Source organism: Drosophila bipectinata, chromosome 3L, assembly GCF_030179905.1.
Source record: "Drosophila bipectinata strain 14024-0381.07 chromosome 3L, DbipHiC1v2, whole genome shotgun sequence".
NCBI classification, from domain to species: Eukaryota; Metazoa; Arthropoda; class Insecta; order Diptera; family Drosophilidae; genus Drosophila; species Drosophila bipectinata.
Genome location: NC_091738.1, coordinates 1,755,306 through 1,774,908, shown reverse-complemented (window position 1 = coordinate 1,774,908; position 19,603 = coordinate 1,755,306). Strand labels below are relative to the sequence as shown.

The 19,603-nt window shown below is 45.7% G+C and overlaps 5 protein-coding genes across 7 annotated transcripts; 1 reads left to right on the top strand and 4 right to left on the bottom strand.

Annotated features, from left to right (window-relative positions):
• Nucleotide 1: 1 nt before the first annotated feature.
• elg1 (enhanced level of genomic instability 1) lies at nt 2-4,667 on the top strand. Of its 3 annotated transcripts, none has more exons than XM_017243004.3 (4): nt 2-239; nt 474-1,175; nt 1,229-3,703; nt 4,175-4,667. In XM_017243004.3, exons 2-4 carry the CDS (start codon nt 607-609, stop codon nt 4,449-4,451), a joined length of 3,321 nt encoding a protein of 1,106 aa, XP_017098493.2. In that variant the 5' UTR covers nt 2-239; nt 474-606; the 3' UTR covers nt 4,452-4,667. The 3 variants fall into 3 exon arrangements, with proteins under 3 accessions (XP_017098493.2, XP_017098492.2, XP_017098494.2); XM_017243003.3 differs by having other exon boundaries at nt 348-1,175; XM_017243005.3 differs by having other exon boundaries at nt 45-60.
• A 30-nt stretch (nt 4,668-4,697) lies between these two features.
• Nucleotides 4,698-5,131, bottom strand: LOC108126414 (cytochrome b5). The gene has a single exon (XM_017243006.3). The coding sequence runs from the start codon at nt 5,061-5,063 to the stop codon at nt 4,698-4,700; it is 366 nt and encodes a 121-aa protein (XP_017098495.2). The 5' UTR covers nt 5,064-5,131.
• Nucleotides 5,132-7,372: 2,241 nt separating this feature from the next.
• LOC108126361 (uncharacterized) lies at nt 7,373-15,498 on the bottom strand. The gene is made up of 4 exons (XM_043210515.2): nt 15,026-15,498; nt 9,716-9,804; nt 9,070-9,649; nt 7,373-9,008 (listed from the first exon to the last, which is right to left on the bottom strand). The coding sequence occupies exons 2-4, from the start codon at nt 9,802-9,804 to the stop codon at nt 8,193-8,195; spliced, it is 1,485 nt and encodes a 494-aa protein (XP_043066450.1). The 5' UTR covers nt 15,026-15,498; the 3' UTR covers nt 7,373-8,192.
• On the bottom strand, nt 9,880-11,601 carry LOC108126360 (protein arginine N-methyltransferase 1). The gene has a single exon (XM_017242908.3). The coding sequence runs from the start codon at nt 11,392-11,394 to the stop codon at nt 9,880-9,882; it is 1,515 nt and encodes a 504-aa protein (XP_017098397.3). The 5' UTR covers nt 11,395-11,601.
• On the bottom strand, nt 14,805-18,483 carry LOC138926218 (antifreeze protein Maxi-like). The gene is made up of 3 exons (XM_070279407.1): nt 18,423-18,483; nt 15,026-15,498; nt 14,805-14,819 (listed from the first exon to the last, which is right to left on the bottom strand). Exons 1-3 carry the CDS (start codon nt 18,481-18,483, stop codon nt 14,805-14,807), a joined length of 549 nt encoding a protein of 182 aa, XP_070135508.1.
• Between the last annotated feature and the right edge of the window lie 1,120 nt (nt 18,484-19,603).

The window sequence follows — 19,603 nt, the reverse complement described above, 5'->3', positions numbered from 1 at the left end:
TCCAGCACTGCCCATTCGCGCCTTTTTTTCTCCCCCAGCACATTGTACTTCCACTTTTTGGTAAAAAAAACTCAATTAAAATGGTTTTAAAAGCCTGATCTGAATCGGTGTGAGAAGAGATCGCTTCTTCGGATAATTTCCCGTCCCAAAGTCAAGAATTAAGTGCAGTTAATGCCATTAAAGCGGTGTGTGTGCGTGTGAAAATTGCAACAAACACGAGAATCGAGAAATCTGCGAAGGTAGACCTCATTATTATTGTATTGTATTTTGCTTTGTTTGGCCCGTTTGTTGCGATCTTATCAGTTTGGCTTCTGTTCTGTAAACCGTATTTCATTCGCTTACACTAGATAGACCTCAAATACCAAAAACACTTAAGAAAACCCACATTCCCGACACACGCACACACTGAGCATTATGTATTAGAGTAAACCCGAACAAGAGACCGAAATGACCGATGTAAATTGTCTTACAAGTGAGCACGTTGCGACCACGAGTCCGCCTGGAACCCCTACCAAAAATGCTGTCCAGAGTCTGCTGATTGAGCCCACATCGCCGTTTGTTCTCCGTGCTCCTCCCAGCGAGAAGTCCAAGCTGATCCTCCAGAACATGGAGGAGGTACTCAACTCCGTGAAGCAGAAGCACCGCGAGAAGCACAAGCGCAAGCGGGAAGAGAAGCGGAGGGCAGCTGCAGCCCTTCTGGTGGAAGGCGACAATCCCAAGAAGTCCGACCAGGACCAGGAAAAACCCCAGCCCCTGAGAGAGAAGTCCTCGCAGGAGAATGGCCTCAAAAACGGTCACCGTCACCGGCGATCCAGTCCCCTGAAGTGCAGCACACCTGTGGCCGATCACCAGAGCATAAAGAAGCACTTTACCAAAACCGGGAAGCCCGAAAACGCCAATGCCTCCGCAGGGGCGGGGGTGGAAACGAAAGCCAAAGCGCCCACCAATGTCTTTGAGTTTATGATGAATGCCAGAAATAGATCCATCGGCGTCAATGAAGAAGGAGCAGATGCGCCCGCGGATCAGGAAGAGGGAGCCGGAGTGGTCACGGCGCAGACCAAGCGCAAGCAAATGCTTCAGGAATGGAACGATCGCAAGGGAGGCACGAAGCGACGGCTGGCGGATGAAGCGCGCGGCGAGTTCATCGAAGTGCAGATGGAACAGCGGGCCAAGAGGTGAGTGTGGTTGCGGCTATCAGAAACCCAATAATAATATTTCCACTATTAAGGTTGAAGAAAATGCTGACAAAGACTGACCCAAAGGAAGTAGTGGCTCCGTCCTCGGCGCCCACAGTGACCCAGAATGTCAAACGCCCGAGGGGAAGGCCCCGCGGACGGCGACTTAGTACCATGGATCCGGAGGCGATTGTGGTCACGCCAAAGTCGCAGGATCCGGAAACCGAGGAATTTCTGTCCAAGCTCTCTTCCCCGACCAAAAAGCGGGACAGCCTTCTGGGCTACTTCAATAAGGTGGAATCACCCAAAGAACTGGCCGAAAAACAAACTGTAGCAATAGACACACCACCCATGGAGACGCCAAAACGACGAACTGGTCGACGGAAGAGCAACCAGGAGACGCCTGTTGTAGTGCCCGCTGATTCCACGCCTTCCGGGCGACCGAGACGATCTTGTGCCGGCAAGGCGCGCTATGATTACGACCTAGAAACGAGTCCCTCAAAAGCACCGAAGGGGAAGGTTGTCCAAAAGGCGGAGGAATCGGTCGAGATCATTGATCTTGACAACAGTAATCCGGCCTGCACTCCCGTGAAGCTCGCACCGCTGTTCGTAAAACAATTGCCAAAACCTAGCCCCGATCCTTCGGTTCTAAAGGCGCGTCAAGCATTCCTACAATCCGGAGTACCGGACAAGATCCGCCAAGAGCAGAACCGTCAGAAGCAGTTCGAGCAGATGTACGAGGAGAGCTATGAGGTCTTTCCCAGACTAGCGCACACTGGCTGCGAGAGTTATGTCTCCAAATCGGAACCCCTGGAGTTGCCTTTTGTATTAAGAGACGAGGGATTCCTAGAAGAGGTGGCTGGGAATCCAGGCAAGCGTCGGTCCAAGTCGAGTTCATTTACGAGCTGCATTTTCGCCAATTTCAGCGCCAACTTGGGGTCTCGGAAAACCAACTACTCCACTCTCCCGCAGTTGGATAACAAGCGGGGCTTTGTCAAGCTTTGGAAGACTGCCTTCGACCGCTTTCCCACCTTCAAGTGCTACAACCAGATGCGGGAGAAGTACCGGCACTTCAGTGCCATTGATAGTGCCCAGGACACCCAGCAAATGGGCGAATCCTTCGTGGTAACGAGGCGCACAAGGCGATCAATGGAGCAGCATGCAGATACGGGCGATGAGGACGTGAAGCCACCGCCCTCAGCTCCCAATGGGGAACTGCTCTTCACCGAGAAGTACAAACCGCTGCTGTTCGAGCAGGTTTTGGTGAACTTGACGCCGGTCCAGGAACTCAAAGAGTTCCTCGCCGGCTGGAGTGGCAACGGGGGCAGTAATCGCAACTCTCAAACGATGGACGACTCTTCCTTCGATCTCAGCCTCGACTCCAGCTCCATGGGAGCCAGCAGCAACACCATGGTGCTCGTCGGACCCTCGTCCAGCGGAAAGACCAATGCTGTGTTCGCGCTCGCCAACGACATGAACTTCAATGTGCTGGAAATCAACGCGGGAATGAAGCGAACGGGCAAGAAGCTGATCCAGGAGCTCCAGGAAGCCACCCAATCGCATCAGATCCGCAAGGACAGCAAGTCGGGTGGCTCCTCCCAGCAGCTGCTGCAGAAACTGCAAAAGGGCAGCCTGAAAGCCAAGGCAGCTGCGATGGAAACTCCTTCCGAAGTTCGGAAATCCCTCATTCTGATCGAGGACGCGGATATCCTTTTTGACAACCTGGATGCTGGCTTCACGGAGGCTATATACACCCTGGCAGCTAGTTCAAAGCGACCCGTGATTGTGGTAGCGACGGATCCCAACTGTGCGCACTTGCAGCGCCTGATGCAGCAGAACCAGATACACTTCCAGGCCCCCAATGTCCTGAACATCTCGCGGTTCCTCGCTGTTTTGGCTTTGATGGAGAACTGTCCCATCGAACTGGATGAGCTGATCTCCCTGTACTTGTACAACAAACAGAACCTGCGCAAGACCCTGTTGGAGCTGCAGTTCTACATACAGAGCGGGGGAGATGGATCTAGAGTGGGGGGCAGCAAATCGCCCTCCAAGAATTCGCTGACCCGCCTGGCCACCGTCGACGGCTGCAACATCCACCAGCGACTGTTCGAGTTCTTCACCACCTCCCAGAATGTCCAGCACAGGATTGTTCCATTTCCGGTCGATTTTGGTCTGTTGCGACTGAATCTCCCCGAGTTCATAGCTACATCCCCGCTGCTCAAGGATTCGGGTGAAGCCGCTGCGGCCAGACCCCCTGCCAAACGGAAATCCCGCTCACCAAAGAAGGCCTGGCTCAGCAGCGCCACTGGCCAGAAGAAGGAAGGAAGTGCCTCTCCTCTGGCCACCTTGGCGTCCTTCTACGACAACATATCTCTCGCCGCAATGGTGGACTCTGGTAGCGACTGCAGTGATCGCTTGCAGGTCCACCTCGCCGAGGACATTGCGCACTCGCTGGTGGAGCAGGCTCTCCAGACTGGACTGGCGGCCAAAGAGTGTCCTTACAACTTTTTCGACAAGCCAAAACAGAGGTAACTATTAAACATGTTTGGTGTATTTTCCCCCGCAAACACTAAACCACTAAAAGATAAGTTTAAACGCTTTTCTGGTTTCCCCATTCCTAGATAACCATTTGTAGAAGCCATAAAATGACTTTCCAAAGTCCTGGGTTAATCAACTTTGAATTCGCCAAAGTTTTTATGGCACAAGTGTGGTAATATCGCCTTGTCATAAAATAAACGATCGTCTGCATAGCTATACCTATATAATACCATCATTCATAAAGTTGGTCAGGAGATAAACCGAAAATACTGGAGTATTTTGATACCTGTGATCGATCGATATAGGTCCGACCACATAGGTCACGCCTGATAGAAAATGTTAATGCTAGGAATATTACTTTTTTTATATTTTTCAAAAGATTAGGGATATTAGTGTTAGATATATAATACTCTTCTCCTTCTAAATAATAATATTAAACTAATAAGTATGTTTGTTTTTAGGAAAACCATCAGCGAATTCCTAGGCAACGGCCTGATACGTTCTTCCTCCGCAAAGGCCCTCGATTTTGAGCCCTGCCTGCGCTCCATCTGCCGGAGTGAAAAGGAGCGAGCCGGACAGGAGCGGAGGTCGAGTAGATTCTATCACTATCTGCGCAACCACACGGTGAACGTGACCAGCTTCTCCCTGGAGTCCTTTGATGCCGTCTGCTCCGTTTTCCAAGAGGAGGAGGAGGTCAGCGAGGGCGGACCTCCAGCGGAAGCGGAGGAGAAGAGCTAGGAGATTAAAAGTCGAAGTACGGTTTAGTTTAATTATTTGAGTGGTGGAGTTGCTCCGCCAGGTTTAATTGCAATTTATTCAGAGCGAGGTAAGCAGAGTTGATCTTCTTAGACTAGAGAATGAGATGAGACCTAGACCTAGCTAAAACTAATTACACTAATTGTAAATGATTTACACCTGATTCTAAGTAAATAAATCTACTAAATGACACTATTATGATAAGATGCTTGTTTCTTTTTGGCCCGACTAGCAGCAGCAGAGGAAGCCGGAGGAGCTCTTCTTCGCAGGTTCTGGATCGGAGGTAATGGTGTTGACTCCGGACTTGGCTCCGGTGGACAGGGGCTGGATTTGAATTGGCGCCGCCTCGGCGGGTCGAAGCTCCCCGATTTTGTAGTTCTTCAGATCCCGCTCGGCATCGGAGGAGTGACCCGCCTGCTTGAAGGCCTTGGAGGCGTCCTTGCCTCCGTACTCGAGGAGTGCATCCCCGCCGCCGGGATGTTCCGCCAGAAAGTTGGTCACATCGTAGACGTTTCCCTTGATGATCAGCCAGCAGGGCTTTCCGTTCTTGCCATTGTTTTGGGCCACCTCCGAAGGATCGTATAACTGCGACATCTTAGGGATTTTTGGCTGTTGAAGTTCCGGCTAATATATTTAATATTTGGAATTATTTTATAGCTTGTTTGAGGAGCTGTTAACCGTTGGACAACCCGGCCGAATATGGACGCGTGCCAAGCTGGAACCATTGTTTAAGTTTTGAAATTATCAATATTGTAGAATTATCGGTCGAATCGGTTGTACTTACCTCACCCCGCCCAATTACTAGTTGCGGTTTTAGTTCCACAATCTGTCTGCCTGTTTTTGATAAGAAATACGTGAGAATTTCACGTCTTCCAAGGCGACCCACTACCGCAGGCACTTTCTAATAAATTTCATGGATTTCTGCAAATCATGAATGCAAATTGATTAGAGGGTGTTGGCATGGAGTGGTTCCCTATCTTTCAGGCCAATCTAAATACTACCAGTGATTCACTGGAGGTATGAGACACTGGTATCGGTTAGATTGGTTTATGATGGGATATTTCCCTGTGTCTACTATATTGACTACCCCCGATTTCGTCAAACATGATGCATCACAGGTTATTCCTTCAGGTTCGAGTGACCTTATCGGGGACTTCTGGACTGGAAGATAACGCCTGTCGAAGAAACTCATTCTCTTGGAAGTTCTTTTAGGACTCTTATCACCTGACATTAACCCATTCCCAAGAAAAATCAATCACAGTCTTGATATTTTTAGCTTTCAAAGTTTATATTCTATATATATTTTGGAAATATATTTTAAATTTGCATCGTTTTCCACGGTATTGGTTTTCGTTTGTTTTTTTTTTTTTTATATGAGACAACAACAATAATTGGTATTTATTTAATATATATATGTAATTAGATATATACGTTTTCATGCGCCTTCAAAAATTTCGCTAGTTTGGGATGCAATTCTGCTGCGGGACTCGAGTTGGGGGCCTTTGGGGGATAGAGTATGAATGTCGGATGGGACTGTTGACTGTGTTTACATTAACATAATGTCCTGCATTCGGTGTATTTACAAATGCAAATTTCTTGCTTTCCATATAAATTGTTTTATTTTTATTTATAATTTATCATCTGTTATAAATATCAGTCGACGGCTTCGCATTTTCAAAACGCAGCTCGTGTGCGCTTCCATTTGTATTTTCGATTTTAAATGTACAGATACAGATACCATATACCATATAATCGTAATATCGTTATGTATACCATAAATATAAAGTGTAAAATTAATTACTTGTCAATGATTGTTGATTTGTTGTTGAATTAATCGATCGATCGGCTTGAATTTTAAAAAACTTTAATTCAATCAATTGATTTGCTATAAGTAAATTTTAAGTTTTCGTTTAGTTCTAAGCTAAACACAATTCGTAGACTTGATCTTCGTTTAGAATTTAATTTTTAATTTAAAAAACACTTTTGGAGGTAGTTGAAATTAGGCCTGTTTACGTAAATTATATTTATATATATATATATATTTTATTATTTTATAAATGTGTATATATGTAGCTGATTCAACGATATTTTAGTTGGACTTAATTCTTTATAACTATTTAATTATTCATTTTCTACACTCCTTATTAAGTTTATTCATTGTCTGTTGATTTTTGTTCGGTCTGCGATACTTCGGGCTATTTCCGGTTCCATTACTTTAAGTATGATTGATCCATAGACATCGAACTCTATCTCGTAATTAATTAAATTTTAGGCTTTTAGGACTTTTCTGCTTAGTATGTTTCCTTTTCTTATTTTGTTTTGCTTTTGTTATCTAGTTTTTCGATTTCCATTTCGTTTCTTCTAAATGTTCGGTTAAATACGGTTTAAATTTGATTTAATGGATCGTAAGTGTTGAAACCATTCTTCTTGTTTCTTTCTAATATGTTAATTTTAATGCTTCAGGGATTAGCTTTTTTTTTTTTAAATTTCTGGATATATTTTTTTATAAAACCAAAATTGTAGGTTGGCTAATAATGAGAAAAAATGTTCTATGGTGCTTAGCATTTACATTGCAGTGGGATTTATTTCCTTAATCTTGTATTATCCTAAACTAAACACACGAGAATAAAAAAAAGGTAATGTTGATTATTTGCTACTCTCCGTTTGAACAGTCCGCGTATTAAAGCGTTGCCATACTTGCTAAATTGACGCTGCCCAATTAATTTCTAAGATCGATAACTTCGATCGACCGGTGCTGCCAGATTACGCCTAAGTTATCGAAAGCTTAAATTTAAATTTCGTTTGTAGCATTTCCCCCACTATGACTTTATTCCTATGCAAATTCATAGAAGTGGAGAATCAGCATAAAAAAAATGAAAATAAAAACAATAATTTTTCTAAAATTTGGTTTACATAGATTTCATTTCATTGTTGTTTTTTTTACAGTGTAATTCCGTTAGCAAATATACAAATACAAATTTCAATTGAACTAAAAATGGTTTCTGTGTGTGTTTCGTGTGTACCAGCACGGGGCCATGCATACAATAATAATAATAATAATAATATAATAATAATAATAGTTATAGGGGTCAGGGATGGGGAGCGGGATAGATTATAGTTAAGAGTTGGCTGCTTTAAAAACTAGAGTTATTCAAACTAAAGTGTATACAATATTCATTCATAAAACTACAATTACATATTCACTTATGCTTCTTTAGTCGCTATTTTAAAGTTCAAAAACGCTATTGTTTCTATGGTCTGTGTTGAGTGCTAAAAGGCGGCAGCGCAGCTATGTCTTCTCGTCCTTAATTTCCTTTACATTCTCTAGCTTTCCTTCTCCTTTTCCTTCTTTTAATTCAAATTTACAAATTAAATTCTGACTAATAAACAGTCTTTTCGTACCAGCGCAAAAGTTGGCGACAGACCTACACAAAATAAATCTGTTAAACTTTAACATAATAGATAAACATAGGCTAACATAAAAAAAATATATGTGTTTCTATATGTATTACATATCAGTGGCCAATCACAAAATTCGCGGATCAAAAGTCAATATTTTAAAATTACTTAAATGGTAACAAAGGTTCCCTTCTGTGATTGCGGCTTTGGGCCTAAAATTTCCATTCTTATAACCCTCATTTAAAACAAAACTTTTAATCCCTGGCGATTTCTGCGATGCCTCCGATGTACATAGTTATTTAGTTAAACTTAACACGAGCTCAGTTATGAGGTGGCTCCACAGTGACTGCAATTCCGGCTATTGCAGCTGCAGTGGCAGCTCATCATGCTAGAGTTGGAATTATTGCGGCTCATCGTGGTCAGCGGGGCATCTGCTGAGGAAGACTGTGTGGATGTGGATGTGGCTGCGGTCGCAGATGTCTCGGCGGGTAGGCTGGCGCTGCTGCTGCTCCTCAGCGGCTGTAGGCCAGCTCCAATCGGCACGGATACGGACAGCGGGGGCGTGGGTATTCTTTCCGGGCTGCAGTTTCCGCTTGACATCGCTCCCGCCGTCGCTCCGCCCGTTCCCAAGCTGGTTAGCAGCTGTGTGCTGGGTCCCAGGCCCGCGTAGATATGCGCTCCACTCGGGTTGGTGCCATAACCGCACGCCGTGCTCTTCAGCAGCGCGGCATTGGACACGGGCAGTGGGCACAGCGGCACGGCCGCCAGGGACGAGGCCGATGAGGAGGTCGAAACGCCGGCCGAGGAGGCCAGCGAAGAGGCGGACGACGACATGGACACGGAGGAGGCTGAGGCTGACTGAGAGGACGCCACCGAGGATAGCGAACAGTTGGGCGGCGACTTTGGTGAGCTGATGCGCGAGAAGAATTTGGATATGGCGTTGGGCTTGGACTTGCTGGACGACGAGGAGGCGGTCACCGCCGCACCAGAGGGCGAGTACGTTGAGGAGGCGGCCTGGAGCGTGGTTAGACGGTAGCTGGAGCTGGGGACCCCGCAGCCGCCCGCTGAGATCTGCTCGGGCACATCCCGCACCGTCTTGTTGGGCGGCGGTTTCGTGTACGACCTGGTGATCTCCGATTGCTGTTGGAAGAAGGTCATCAATTAATACAAATTGGAGAGAAGAGTTTCAGTGTGAACCCACCTGATAGCTACTCCTGATCTGCAGGTGCCGATCCTGTCCGTACTCGCTGTCCGGCAGTGGTACATGGTGGGGGCAGCGGGGCGTTTGCTGCTGTTGCAGCTGGTACTGGTAATGTTGATGGTGGTCGTTGCTGTGACTCTGCAGCGAGCTGCATGTGGATCCGGTCGAGGAGTTGCCGCAGTCGCCCTTGTAACAGCCACTCCCACTCCCGCTCCCGCTGCCCGTGTTGCCGTATTTAAGGGTGGTGGCCTCGATGCCACCGCGCGCCACATTGCTGCTAATACTATTGTTGTTCAGTTGCTGGTGGTGGTCACTGGCACCTCTGCTGCCGCCGCTGCCACTGCCGCCGGAGCTGTGCGTGCTTGGAGTTGTCATGCGTTGTTGCTGTTGGTGGGAATGTTGTTGCTTATTGTTGCCGCTGCTGCTGCTGCTGATGTTGATGTTGCTGTGATGGAGATGGTGTTGTTGCTGATGCTGGAGTTGGTTATTGCCGGTGCCACGAATCACAGTCTCGCCACGTACAGCCAGGAGCTCACGTGCCTGGAGCGCATCGACGCGCATTCTACGTCTAAATTGATCCCTTTTTTTGTAAGAAAAATTATCCAATTAGTATATGGAAGGTGTGGAAAGTCCAAGGAAAACTTACCTATCATCAGGTGGTGTACTTAACGATGTGCGGGTCGGAACGCCGAGCCGCTCCATTCCCGCGCAGCCGGCCGTCTGTACCGATAGCATCTGGAAATGAAGGAAATCGGAAAAATCGGAATTAGATTTATAGTCAAGGGATAGGGAGTATTTAGAAATGGGCACCTAATAGTTCGGCAAACCAACTGTCTCCTCCTGACAGCTGTCCACCTCCCTCTCTGTCTGGAAGTGCTCCAGCATTAACCACCTCTTGCCCACCAGCTTGTGACAATAGTCACTAGCCAAGTCCTCGTCATAGGCGTTGCATTGGAAGAAGTCGATTCTGATTTCCATTTCCTTGAAGGAATCTGGGTTGAGGGGCGAAAACTTAAGGTACCCAGAGTAGAAGTGGTTACTACGCATCACGAAGGGATGCTCGACAAAGAGGACGGTCTGTTGCCAGACGGCCTTTTGGGTCGACTTCAGACAAGGATTGCAGCTCATCCTGAGGGGCGTGTGCGAGAAGGTGAACTCCACGTCAAAGTAGAACATGAAGCACTCTAGATACCCCTCTCGATTGACCTTCAACCTGAATTTTCTGTCAATGAGCACATCCCCCTGTTGGACCGTCATCAGATCCAGTTCTAGGACGCGGTGTGCCAAGGTGAGGATCTTCTCCCCGGTGGTTTTCGCGTAGCGGGGCTCGGCTACGGCATATCGACGCATGGCCTTCATATTGAAGCCGTAGACATTCAACCACCAGTTGCAGCGATCGTTTTTCAGCTTATGCTCCTCTGATCCTAGAATGAAAAGCGAAGCCCTATCCGGAAGAATGAAGCCTCTCTTCTTCAACCAGCGATCTCGAGCCGTAATAACCTCCAAGATCTCGCATTCCCACAGCAAGCAGTGACCCATCCAATTACAAACGATTCCGTCAACTTCCTCCGGGAGTTTCAAGTCCTTCATGCGACCATGCAGAACCTTGATTACTTTCTCCAAGTGATTCTGCTTCACCACCAACTCCGCATAGCCGGTGACCTTGGAGTAGTCCACGGCGTACACCCTTTTGGCGCCGGCTTTGGCGGCCATTAGTGCCAGTGTGCCGATTCCGCAGCAAATGACCAGGATGACTCGTCCCTTGAAAAGGTGCTTGTTCTGATGGAAGGCTTCCGAAAAGAACTGCATGTGCTTCTGGTTCTGTTGGCGGGTTCGCATGTTGTCCAAGTGTGCGGAAAAGTCGTGTCGAAAGTCCGCCGAAGTCATGAGATCCACCTGAGCGAGTTCCTTGGGTACCTTACGTGTAGGAGTGGGAATCCGGGGACCCGGACGCACCTGGCTTTTGGGACGATCCCGTGCGGTGTTGAGAGTAGTCGGCCTCTTAAGGAGGGTTATCTTGGGCATCACTTGGGCTTCAGTCTTTTTCTCCGGTTCTTTGGGCAGATTGGAAGATTCGCCCAGAACTTTTGGCGGTTCTGTAGGAGTTGCTGCTGGAGCCAGGAAGACGCCGCGACCACGAGATCCCTTTATGGCGCCGCCGGCCGAGCTGCATATCGGCGCATTTTCACTTTTTGGGGTACTCATTTTTGAGGAATTTTCCTTCTTGTTTTCTGATGCTTTATTTTCCACCAATTTGTGAAAACTGGCCAGGCTTAGCTTCACGGGCTTCTTTCCCGATTTGTTGTGCTTCTTATGTCCGTGCATCGTGTCAAATAGCGGTAAAATAGATCGAACTTCGGTAAATTTTCTTCTCTGATGTTGTGCTAGCACTGTTCTTGAGATGTCAAAATTCCCAACAATTTCTCGGTACAATTAGAGTTGAAAAAGAGGCAGAAGAAGAGAATTGAAGGAGTGAAGCTTGGCATCACCTTCGTTAAGCTTATGACGTCACAAATTTAACGAAACCTATAGCACGCCCCCTATAAGGTAAAAAAGTACAAGCTATTTGCAACACCTTATTAATATTTTCAAAACTTTTTTTGTCGATCAATTTTTGGTTGTGAAGAATTAAAATTTAAATATTCCAATCATCACAAAGTGTGGCCAGCATAATTTGTTGTTGATTTTTAAACCAGGGCTGCAATATGGCGCGAGCTTTGTAATTAGAATCATAAATCTGGACATAAAATCGATTGTTTTGTTTTATTTCAAAAGCTATTTATGCACCACTAACATACCCCTAGCCACTATTTGTCTCCCTCATTTGCCCCATGGTTTCATGCCACCTGCCCCACGCCCCACCTGGCGATTGATGTGTGCAAGCGAGCATGAAAGAAATGACAAATCTGCGCCAACAACAACAAATAATAGAGCACGGATGAGAATCGGGAATGTATTTTTGGCGACGTCGGCGGACTTTGTAAATTATAGAAACATCCAAGTGCAATTTTGTAAACACAATCTCATGAATTTTTATGATGATCAACGCTGTAAATATGTGTGTTAAATAAACTAAACTTTTAAAGTTATTTAAAATTCAAATTCCTGCTGTATCGCATTTTTTAAAGCAGATGTTTCCATTTAAGCTAGTCATCTTCCTTTTTGTTGTGATAATATTTTTTGGTAATCTGAGCACCAAAAAATATCACATCACAGTGTCTGGGGCGTCTCTTTTTGCCGTCTCTCCTGCAAACGCACAGCCCCCCTTCTTTCCCCGCTCACCACCAATGGCAAAAAATTAGGTTAAAATGTTTACTCGAGCATTGCAGACGGGATTGGCAATAACCTCATTTTCCTGTTTCGATGTGTGTGTCTGCCAGACTCTGACGTAAGAGAAATGTCTGCCGCTTTTGTTTTTGTTTTTGTTGGGCTAAGCCCAGCCATAAGTTAACATACTTTTTCCCACTGCTCTGCATCTGTTGTTTGTTGTTGTTTTTGGTGTTTTTTTTTTGTCGAATAAAGTGACATAATATTGGGGGTAAGCCCTTGTTCTGGTTCTTCCCCGGTTCTGTTTGCTTTCGGCCTTGCCGTATCCTCGAAAGTTTTCGACTTTCGGTGTGTGCTTAGGCCTTTCCAAAAAAAAAGGTTTCCATTAGGAATGGACTTTTTCAAAACGGAATGGAAAGTTCTTTACGATGTATTGGAATGAAAACTATCGAAAGAGGTCCTTTAATTGCTGTTATAAGCCAAATCTTGTCTATTTCAAAGCCCCCAAATTATGAATGTCCAAAAACTATTCGAAATTCCGAAACAGGAACAGCTGGCTGAGTGTGTGCGTGTAATTGTAATTAATTTATGCACGTCTGCGTCTGGTGCGTGCGTCTGGCATAGATAACGGTTTTAATGAAAGCTCCGCTCTCACACACGTCCTACCGTTAACGTTAACGCCTACAAGAGTCGGACCAGAGTGAGCGCCAGTGTGTGTGTGTGCTGAAATTCGCACACTCTCGAAACGCTCATGCGAGCGCACATTTTAATAATCAATTTGAATTATTCATTGGCTAACGGCGGCAAATAAAATTCGATTAAAACACAACGTCGTCGACGACGCGTCGTCGCGCTGCTGCCGCTAAACGCCTTGGGTTATTAGCGGCAATTGTGTTTCGCATTTCCCGCCCAGCAGAACCGCCCACGCACTTCAACCCCGCCGCTGCCTGCCATTTCCATATTTCCATCCTCCATCCTCGTCTTGGGCTTCTAAATGGCTTTTTCGCCAACAAGGTGCGGAGGGGCCAGAGAGAGGAAGTGGTAGGCAGAGTGCCTGAACACTGATGAAAAAAAAACAACATTCATTTATTATGTTTTTGCCACAGTGGGGATTCCATTAAATAACTTTTATTCATCTCGATTTTCAAATTCTTGTAGAGATATTAAATCGATACTTTACCGATCATTCATTTAAATCGTTATCGATAGTATCGCATAATTACGGTGGCTTCTAGACGATACCAGCAAGATCTCCTCTCTTCTCTTAGTGGGACCATATATTAAACGTTTTTGAATTTTAAGCGGCATAAGCTCTAACTGCCAGCTACCTCTCAATTAAAAGAGGTATCCTATTTTTAGAGTCTTCACTGTACCTGCTGTGTTTCATTCATAATGTTGATTCGGCGTGGGCAAATTAAACACGAAGAAATAAAACAAGATTCTAGATGTGGAGAAAAATGAGCAACTGCGCACTGGAAGATGTCAGCAAAGCGAGTAACAATTTGTCAAAGTTGCCGACTTTAATCTTTTGTAATGGGCGTCACGGCACTCCCCCTCCCCCACTTGTGGCGGCACAAACCACGGCTGTCATAGAAAATCTTAAAACCACAATCTGAAAAGCCGCCTTAACAACTTTGGCCCAATGAGAAGACACACCACGTGTGTGTATCGCCACAGCCATAAGGATTTTGGTTAAAGTGCCGCCCCGAGTCATTAGGCGGAATCCGAATATTCAAGGCTGAAGCAAATTCAATAAGCAAATGCTTGAGCAAAAAAATAAAAGAAATTGAAGCCATTTAAATTCAGAGTAGAAAATAGACAGAGCGGAGGGCTGATGATGGAGAAATTGAATTTGTCTTGGCCATTATAATAAAGACGTATAAAAATGCCAGACACCAAATGGATCTCCACCGCATTCCACTACCCGAGCGCCAGTAAAAATTGAATGCCAAATGAGAGACTGTGCGTGAAAAGGACGTGCTGTGCATTCAACAAACATTGCATAACACTGGCCGAAAAGCAAAGGACATGAGAGCCAGAATCGGAATCAGGATAGGCGCAGTTACATAAGACCTTTTGCGTTGGCGGCGACGAAAGCAATTTAAGCATGTCTGCTCCCATGTCCTCCCATGTGCCCGCCACCCACTTTCCAAGCTCTGTTGCTTCAAGGACTTTTCGCTGCAGCGACAGAGTGAGCGATGAGCTCTCTCTCTCGAGTCTCGCCCGCCTACTCCCCCACACATCCTGTCTGCCGCGCCGAAAAGGGAGTGCAAGGGATATTTGCGGAGGGAAAAGCAAAAGGCAATGCAAAAAAAGGAGGAAAAATAAAAGAAAAGGAAAAATAAAACTTTCTACACGTGTCTCCTTTGTGCTTTCTATTTGTGCTACAGAGAGAGAAATGAGACCCCAATTATACACCCCCCCCTATTCGTAAGATACTATTTTTAGGTTGACTTTCATTAAATTTTTCAATCGTCATTGTGCTGATGGATTAATCCTAATCTTTATGATGAAATAAAGAACTGGAACTTTTGGAGACTTTTCTTGGAGTGTAGCTTAGGGCAGACGCACCACCCACTTCCACCTCCCGCCCAGCGACAGTTTGCAGAACTTTTTCTTTTCTTTTCCCATTTCTTTCCTGTTTTTTTTTATTTTCTCCCTGGGTTTCTGGCGAAGGGTAAGTACTTACGGGTACAGAATGTTCCGGCTCGGTTGGCAAAAGTTTGGTTGTTGCTGCTGCTGTTGCTGGTGTTGCTGCTGCTGCTGCTGCTGCTGCCGATACTGTTGCTGTTGTAGTGGCAACTTCTACTGATGCTGCTGCTACTGTTGTCTGATGATGATCCGCTGCTGTGGAGCCCGATGTTGAGGTTGCTACTGGCAGGGCCAGAGCCGAATCGGTTTCCAGTCCAATCCCGAGCCCGATCCCAATCCCAGTCCCAATCCCAGAGGGCAGCACTGCGTTGTTGTTGCTCCGCCGTCGTTGCGACGAGCGACGCTTCTGGTGTCGTATCCTGCGCGTTGTTGCTGCAGTTGTTGTTGCTGCTGCTACAGTGGCGGCTGCTGCTGCTGCGTTGGCAGAGCGGCGGAGGGCAATCGCTGCCACCAACACACTGCCGCAGGCTAAGCACACGGATAAACTAATGGCGATTAGCAACAAGCGACCTGAAAATCGAAAAAAAATTAAAAGATAAAAGTTAGAAATGTTACCAAATGATAGGGAGGTCTTATTTGAAGGCCACTCTTTTCATTTATTTATTTTTTATTTAAATAATTACTATAAATAATTGAAACAAAACGACTGCGACCCACAGAAAGACCAAAAAATAAATAAATAAATAATAAACAGAACCCGTACTCGTGCAACAATCTACCTACAAGGTGCGCAGTTCTCTCGCGCCCAAGACTCCCGTAACCCCCTTTATTTGCCCGCTGTCTGATATCCGTAGAATGCCTACGGAAAAGTGACAAACCGACGGATACTATAGACAAATATACAAAATACAAAATACAAATATAGGCGTCTGCGTCTAGACAACGATAGCAGACGACTTAAGTGATACAAGCCGACATGCGCAATCGGAAAGCGTAGAGAGAGGGCCGGAGAGTGTAGGCGGACAGCGGTTCGATAAACAAAGCCTATCGAAGGGACTGGGGGACATGGGGATTACCCTGTAATTGCAGAAATATTTTTAGACTTCAAGATGGACTTTGCCCCGTTCATAGACTCAGATCTTTGCCGGCCAAAAGCGCCAAGTCATACCTATAAAAATAGTTCTATTTTTGGAGCGTAAAGCCTTTCACTTGAAACCCAATTGTCTTGTAAGTCTGAAAGCCAAAACGCCTCAATTAGTAATGGGTATTATATACGGCAACAACATTCCGATTCCGATTCCGCCAGACACTGCTGATAGAATGGCAGACAAACGGAGGCCACCCGTCGCGGTCGCAGACCCTGTAACACGCCGATATTCAGCGAGCGAGAGATACAATTCAGACCGAGAGGCAGATACAGATACAGATACAAATACAAGTGCAGATACAGATACAAATGCGAAAGCTTGCGCAACAAGATTTTACAACTACAGGCAGCAGATATCATGACGCTCCGAGTGATATACAGTTACAACAACTGCAACAGCGCCATGACGCAGCTATGCAAACGTTGCTATCTCTGTCTCGCCCACTCGACCATGGCCACCGCCTCACCCTCCCACTGAATCAGCCCGTTGAATGAAAATGAAAATATTCCAAAGCGATCATTGCTTTATGATTTTGGATTAAAAAAAAAGAGAAAAGCACTAGCATTGTAAACAATACAATTAGTTAATAATAGTATGATGTGTCTGAAATGAAAAAATAGCCAGACAGAAAAAGTTAATTAACTAAAATTCAAATGTACGGAGTGAAATGCGAAAAAAAAGACAACAAATTAAAATATGTCAACAATGGGTATGTGCTCTTTCCTTTCTAGCTCGACTTTGGCAACAACAACGGGCCACAAAATAATAATAACAGGTACAACAACAATAACAAGTGGCACTTTAGACTTTTGCGCATTCCCAGCCACTGCCACTGTCAGTCACTCCGACTCGGATTCGGATTCGGATCCAACAGCCAGGTCTCAGGTGACTCAACCTGGCTGGCAGTCATTCGCTGGCTGTCTGCCTTTTATGGCCTTTTGTTTTTTTTTTCCATTTCTGATAATTATTTTTACCCGAAGCGTGACACAAAACTGATGACTAGAGGGTTACTAGAGGAAGGGCCAAGACCCGAAGAAGAGCTTGGCTCATCAATAAAATAGGAAGCTTCCATTCATTAGAAAATGTTCTTGAAACTTGGATTATTTTCGAATTGTTGCAATTATATTTATCGCAGGTGAAATGATTGAGTACGTCTGGGAGGGGAGACTTGGTTTACGTCTGGAGACATATGTACATATAGACTAATCACCTGATACCCTATAAAAACCGGCTAGAGAAAGAGAAGGGAATACGTGGCAACAGTGGAGCCGGGCAGCCGTTTTCTATTTGATTGGACCTCTGACGCACGTGTGCCCGCCAACTATTGAAAAAGTGCTAAAATAATTGAGAGAATACAAATTCAATATTTGAATTGATCACCCCAGACGTCGCGAGCGGCTAACGAATGCCAGACACTAGACCTCGCACCCGGCCAAACCACATAGATAGATAGCTGGTTGGACCAGACAGATCAGACACTTGGCCAACACTTTCAGAGGCGCATTTGATCGCAAAATGTTTCATTTCGATGAGAATATGGTTCGAGAAAGTCAACAGATATGTTATTTTAGGTTCCTTGACCGAGAACCTCTTATAGTATGATACTAACCAGCAATCTTCTCTTTGGGATGACAATTGCATTTGATTAACTACCGAGATCACTTTCGATCCACTTTCCTTCTTACTCTGCCTCTGGGGAGCACAACAAAGGTTATTAATTCAATGATTATGATCACCGCGCTAATGACAGTCAAGTGCAGCCCCGAACCCGAAAACATTTAAGCCAATGCCAATGACACCTTGATTGGGTGTCAAGGTTGAGCGAGGAGGATCGTCGCATTCCCAGCGGGACCATAAACTAACTAGAGGCATTATCATCAGCTTTAGCAATCATGATACATTGAGGTGACATTGAACTTGAAAAATCTCAGCTGAATGCTGGGTTTTGGGGCTATTGTTGTTAAGGAATTTGGATACGGGGCCTCAGAGTTCAATCTAAGGGATCTAGGGGTCTCTACTAGCTGAAGACACCAGCATCATCAGCTGACGTCAGCCCTGTCTGTGTTGGGTTTTCGTTTTGGCAGCGAATTCCCGTCTAGTTTGTGCAAAATATTACAATGTTGTCTGGCGCAGAGGTCTGAAAAGTCTCGCTCTTCCTCGTTCGCGAGGGCCCATACCCATTCCTAGAGAACCCTCAAGCTAGGCACCCTAGCTACCCTCGTTTCTGGTTCCCCCGGCGAGAGGCCAACCCTTTTATTTTCTGCGCCCAGCAACAGCCAGGGGCGGGGGCTGCCGAGAGGAAATGCAAATGAATGAGCAAAATGCAAAAAAAAAGCTGAAATAAACCGCAGACAGAGACAACGGCAGGCAGAACGACCTCGCCCAGCCAGAACATGACGAACATCATGATGTAGATGATGATTTTGTGCCTGTCGTTTGACCTTTAAGCCGAGCGAGTGCATTCCACCAACAACAACCTGGCGGAGTATCCCTATTTTGTTGCTTTTTTCAGGCCTTTCATAGTCTGGGCCGGGTCTTTATTTTATTTTACATTTTCTATTATTTTTTGTTGCAAACGCATTAAATTAATGGGAAATCACGTGGCAAATTGTGCCAACACCTCGTATGCGCAATAATTCCGACATTACGTATACGCAACGTAGCGCATTCTCGAAGTGTGTTTGCGATTTCATCATCTTCGATTTTTGCACAACAGCGACTTGATAATGAAGACTGCTAATTCTTAATGCATCACAGGGCAGTTTTTTCTCAAAATATTAAAGACTCTCTACCTATCTAGTGGGTATTCGATTATAATCCAGCCATCCACCATTTACTGGCACTTTGTTTCCCACTTTTTATTGCAACATTGTGTCATACTTTTTGTTGATTCTGTCTTTCTGTTTATTTGCCGATTGGTTTTTTTCCCCACTTGGACTTGACGTTAGAGCTTCTCGGCCCGGCTAGAGTTCCACTTCCGCCCCCATCATCCATCCGAGACATACACAAATTCGTGTTGATGTAGACTTTTGTTCTGTTTGCCGACGACTACGACGAGGATGACGGCGGCGTTGGCTGGCAAATATTGACAGAGGCTTCGAAATATTACGCAAAAATTTGCCTTCGAGGGAGATTCACATGTTTAACTTGCCTCGTTCTAGAGTCCATTCTTTGGCCCTCTTTTTGTTGCAACACGGTCGGCACTTTTGTTCTCACCGCTTGCCGCTAACCTCTTACCGCCCTACCGCTTGCGGCCAATGACTCATTGACCTGGTTTAGGTTTTTTCCCTGTCTAGATTTCGTAGTTACCCCAACTGCTTACCCCCCCTAGTGGGCATAAGTGGGTCAGTGGGCGTGTCAGGGGGAGAGGGTTGGATGGCACTCAGACCGAAAAAACTAGTTCATATACGAATGGGGCTGGGCTTTGCTGTTTTTTAGGCTCTTTTTTAGACTCCGACTCCGAACAATAGAAAATACATATCCTCAAGTATGAAATTTGCCACCCCGAGTACAAACTATGTCAACGT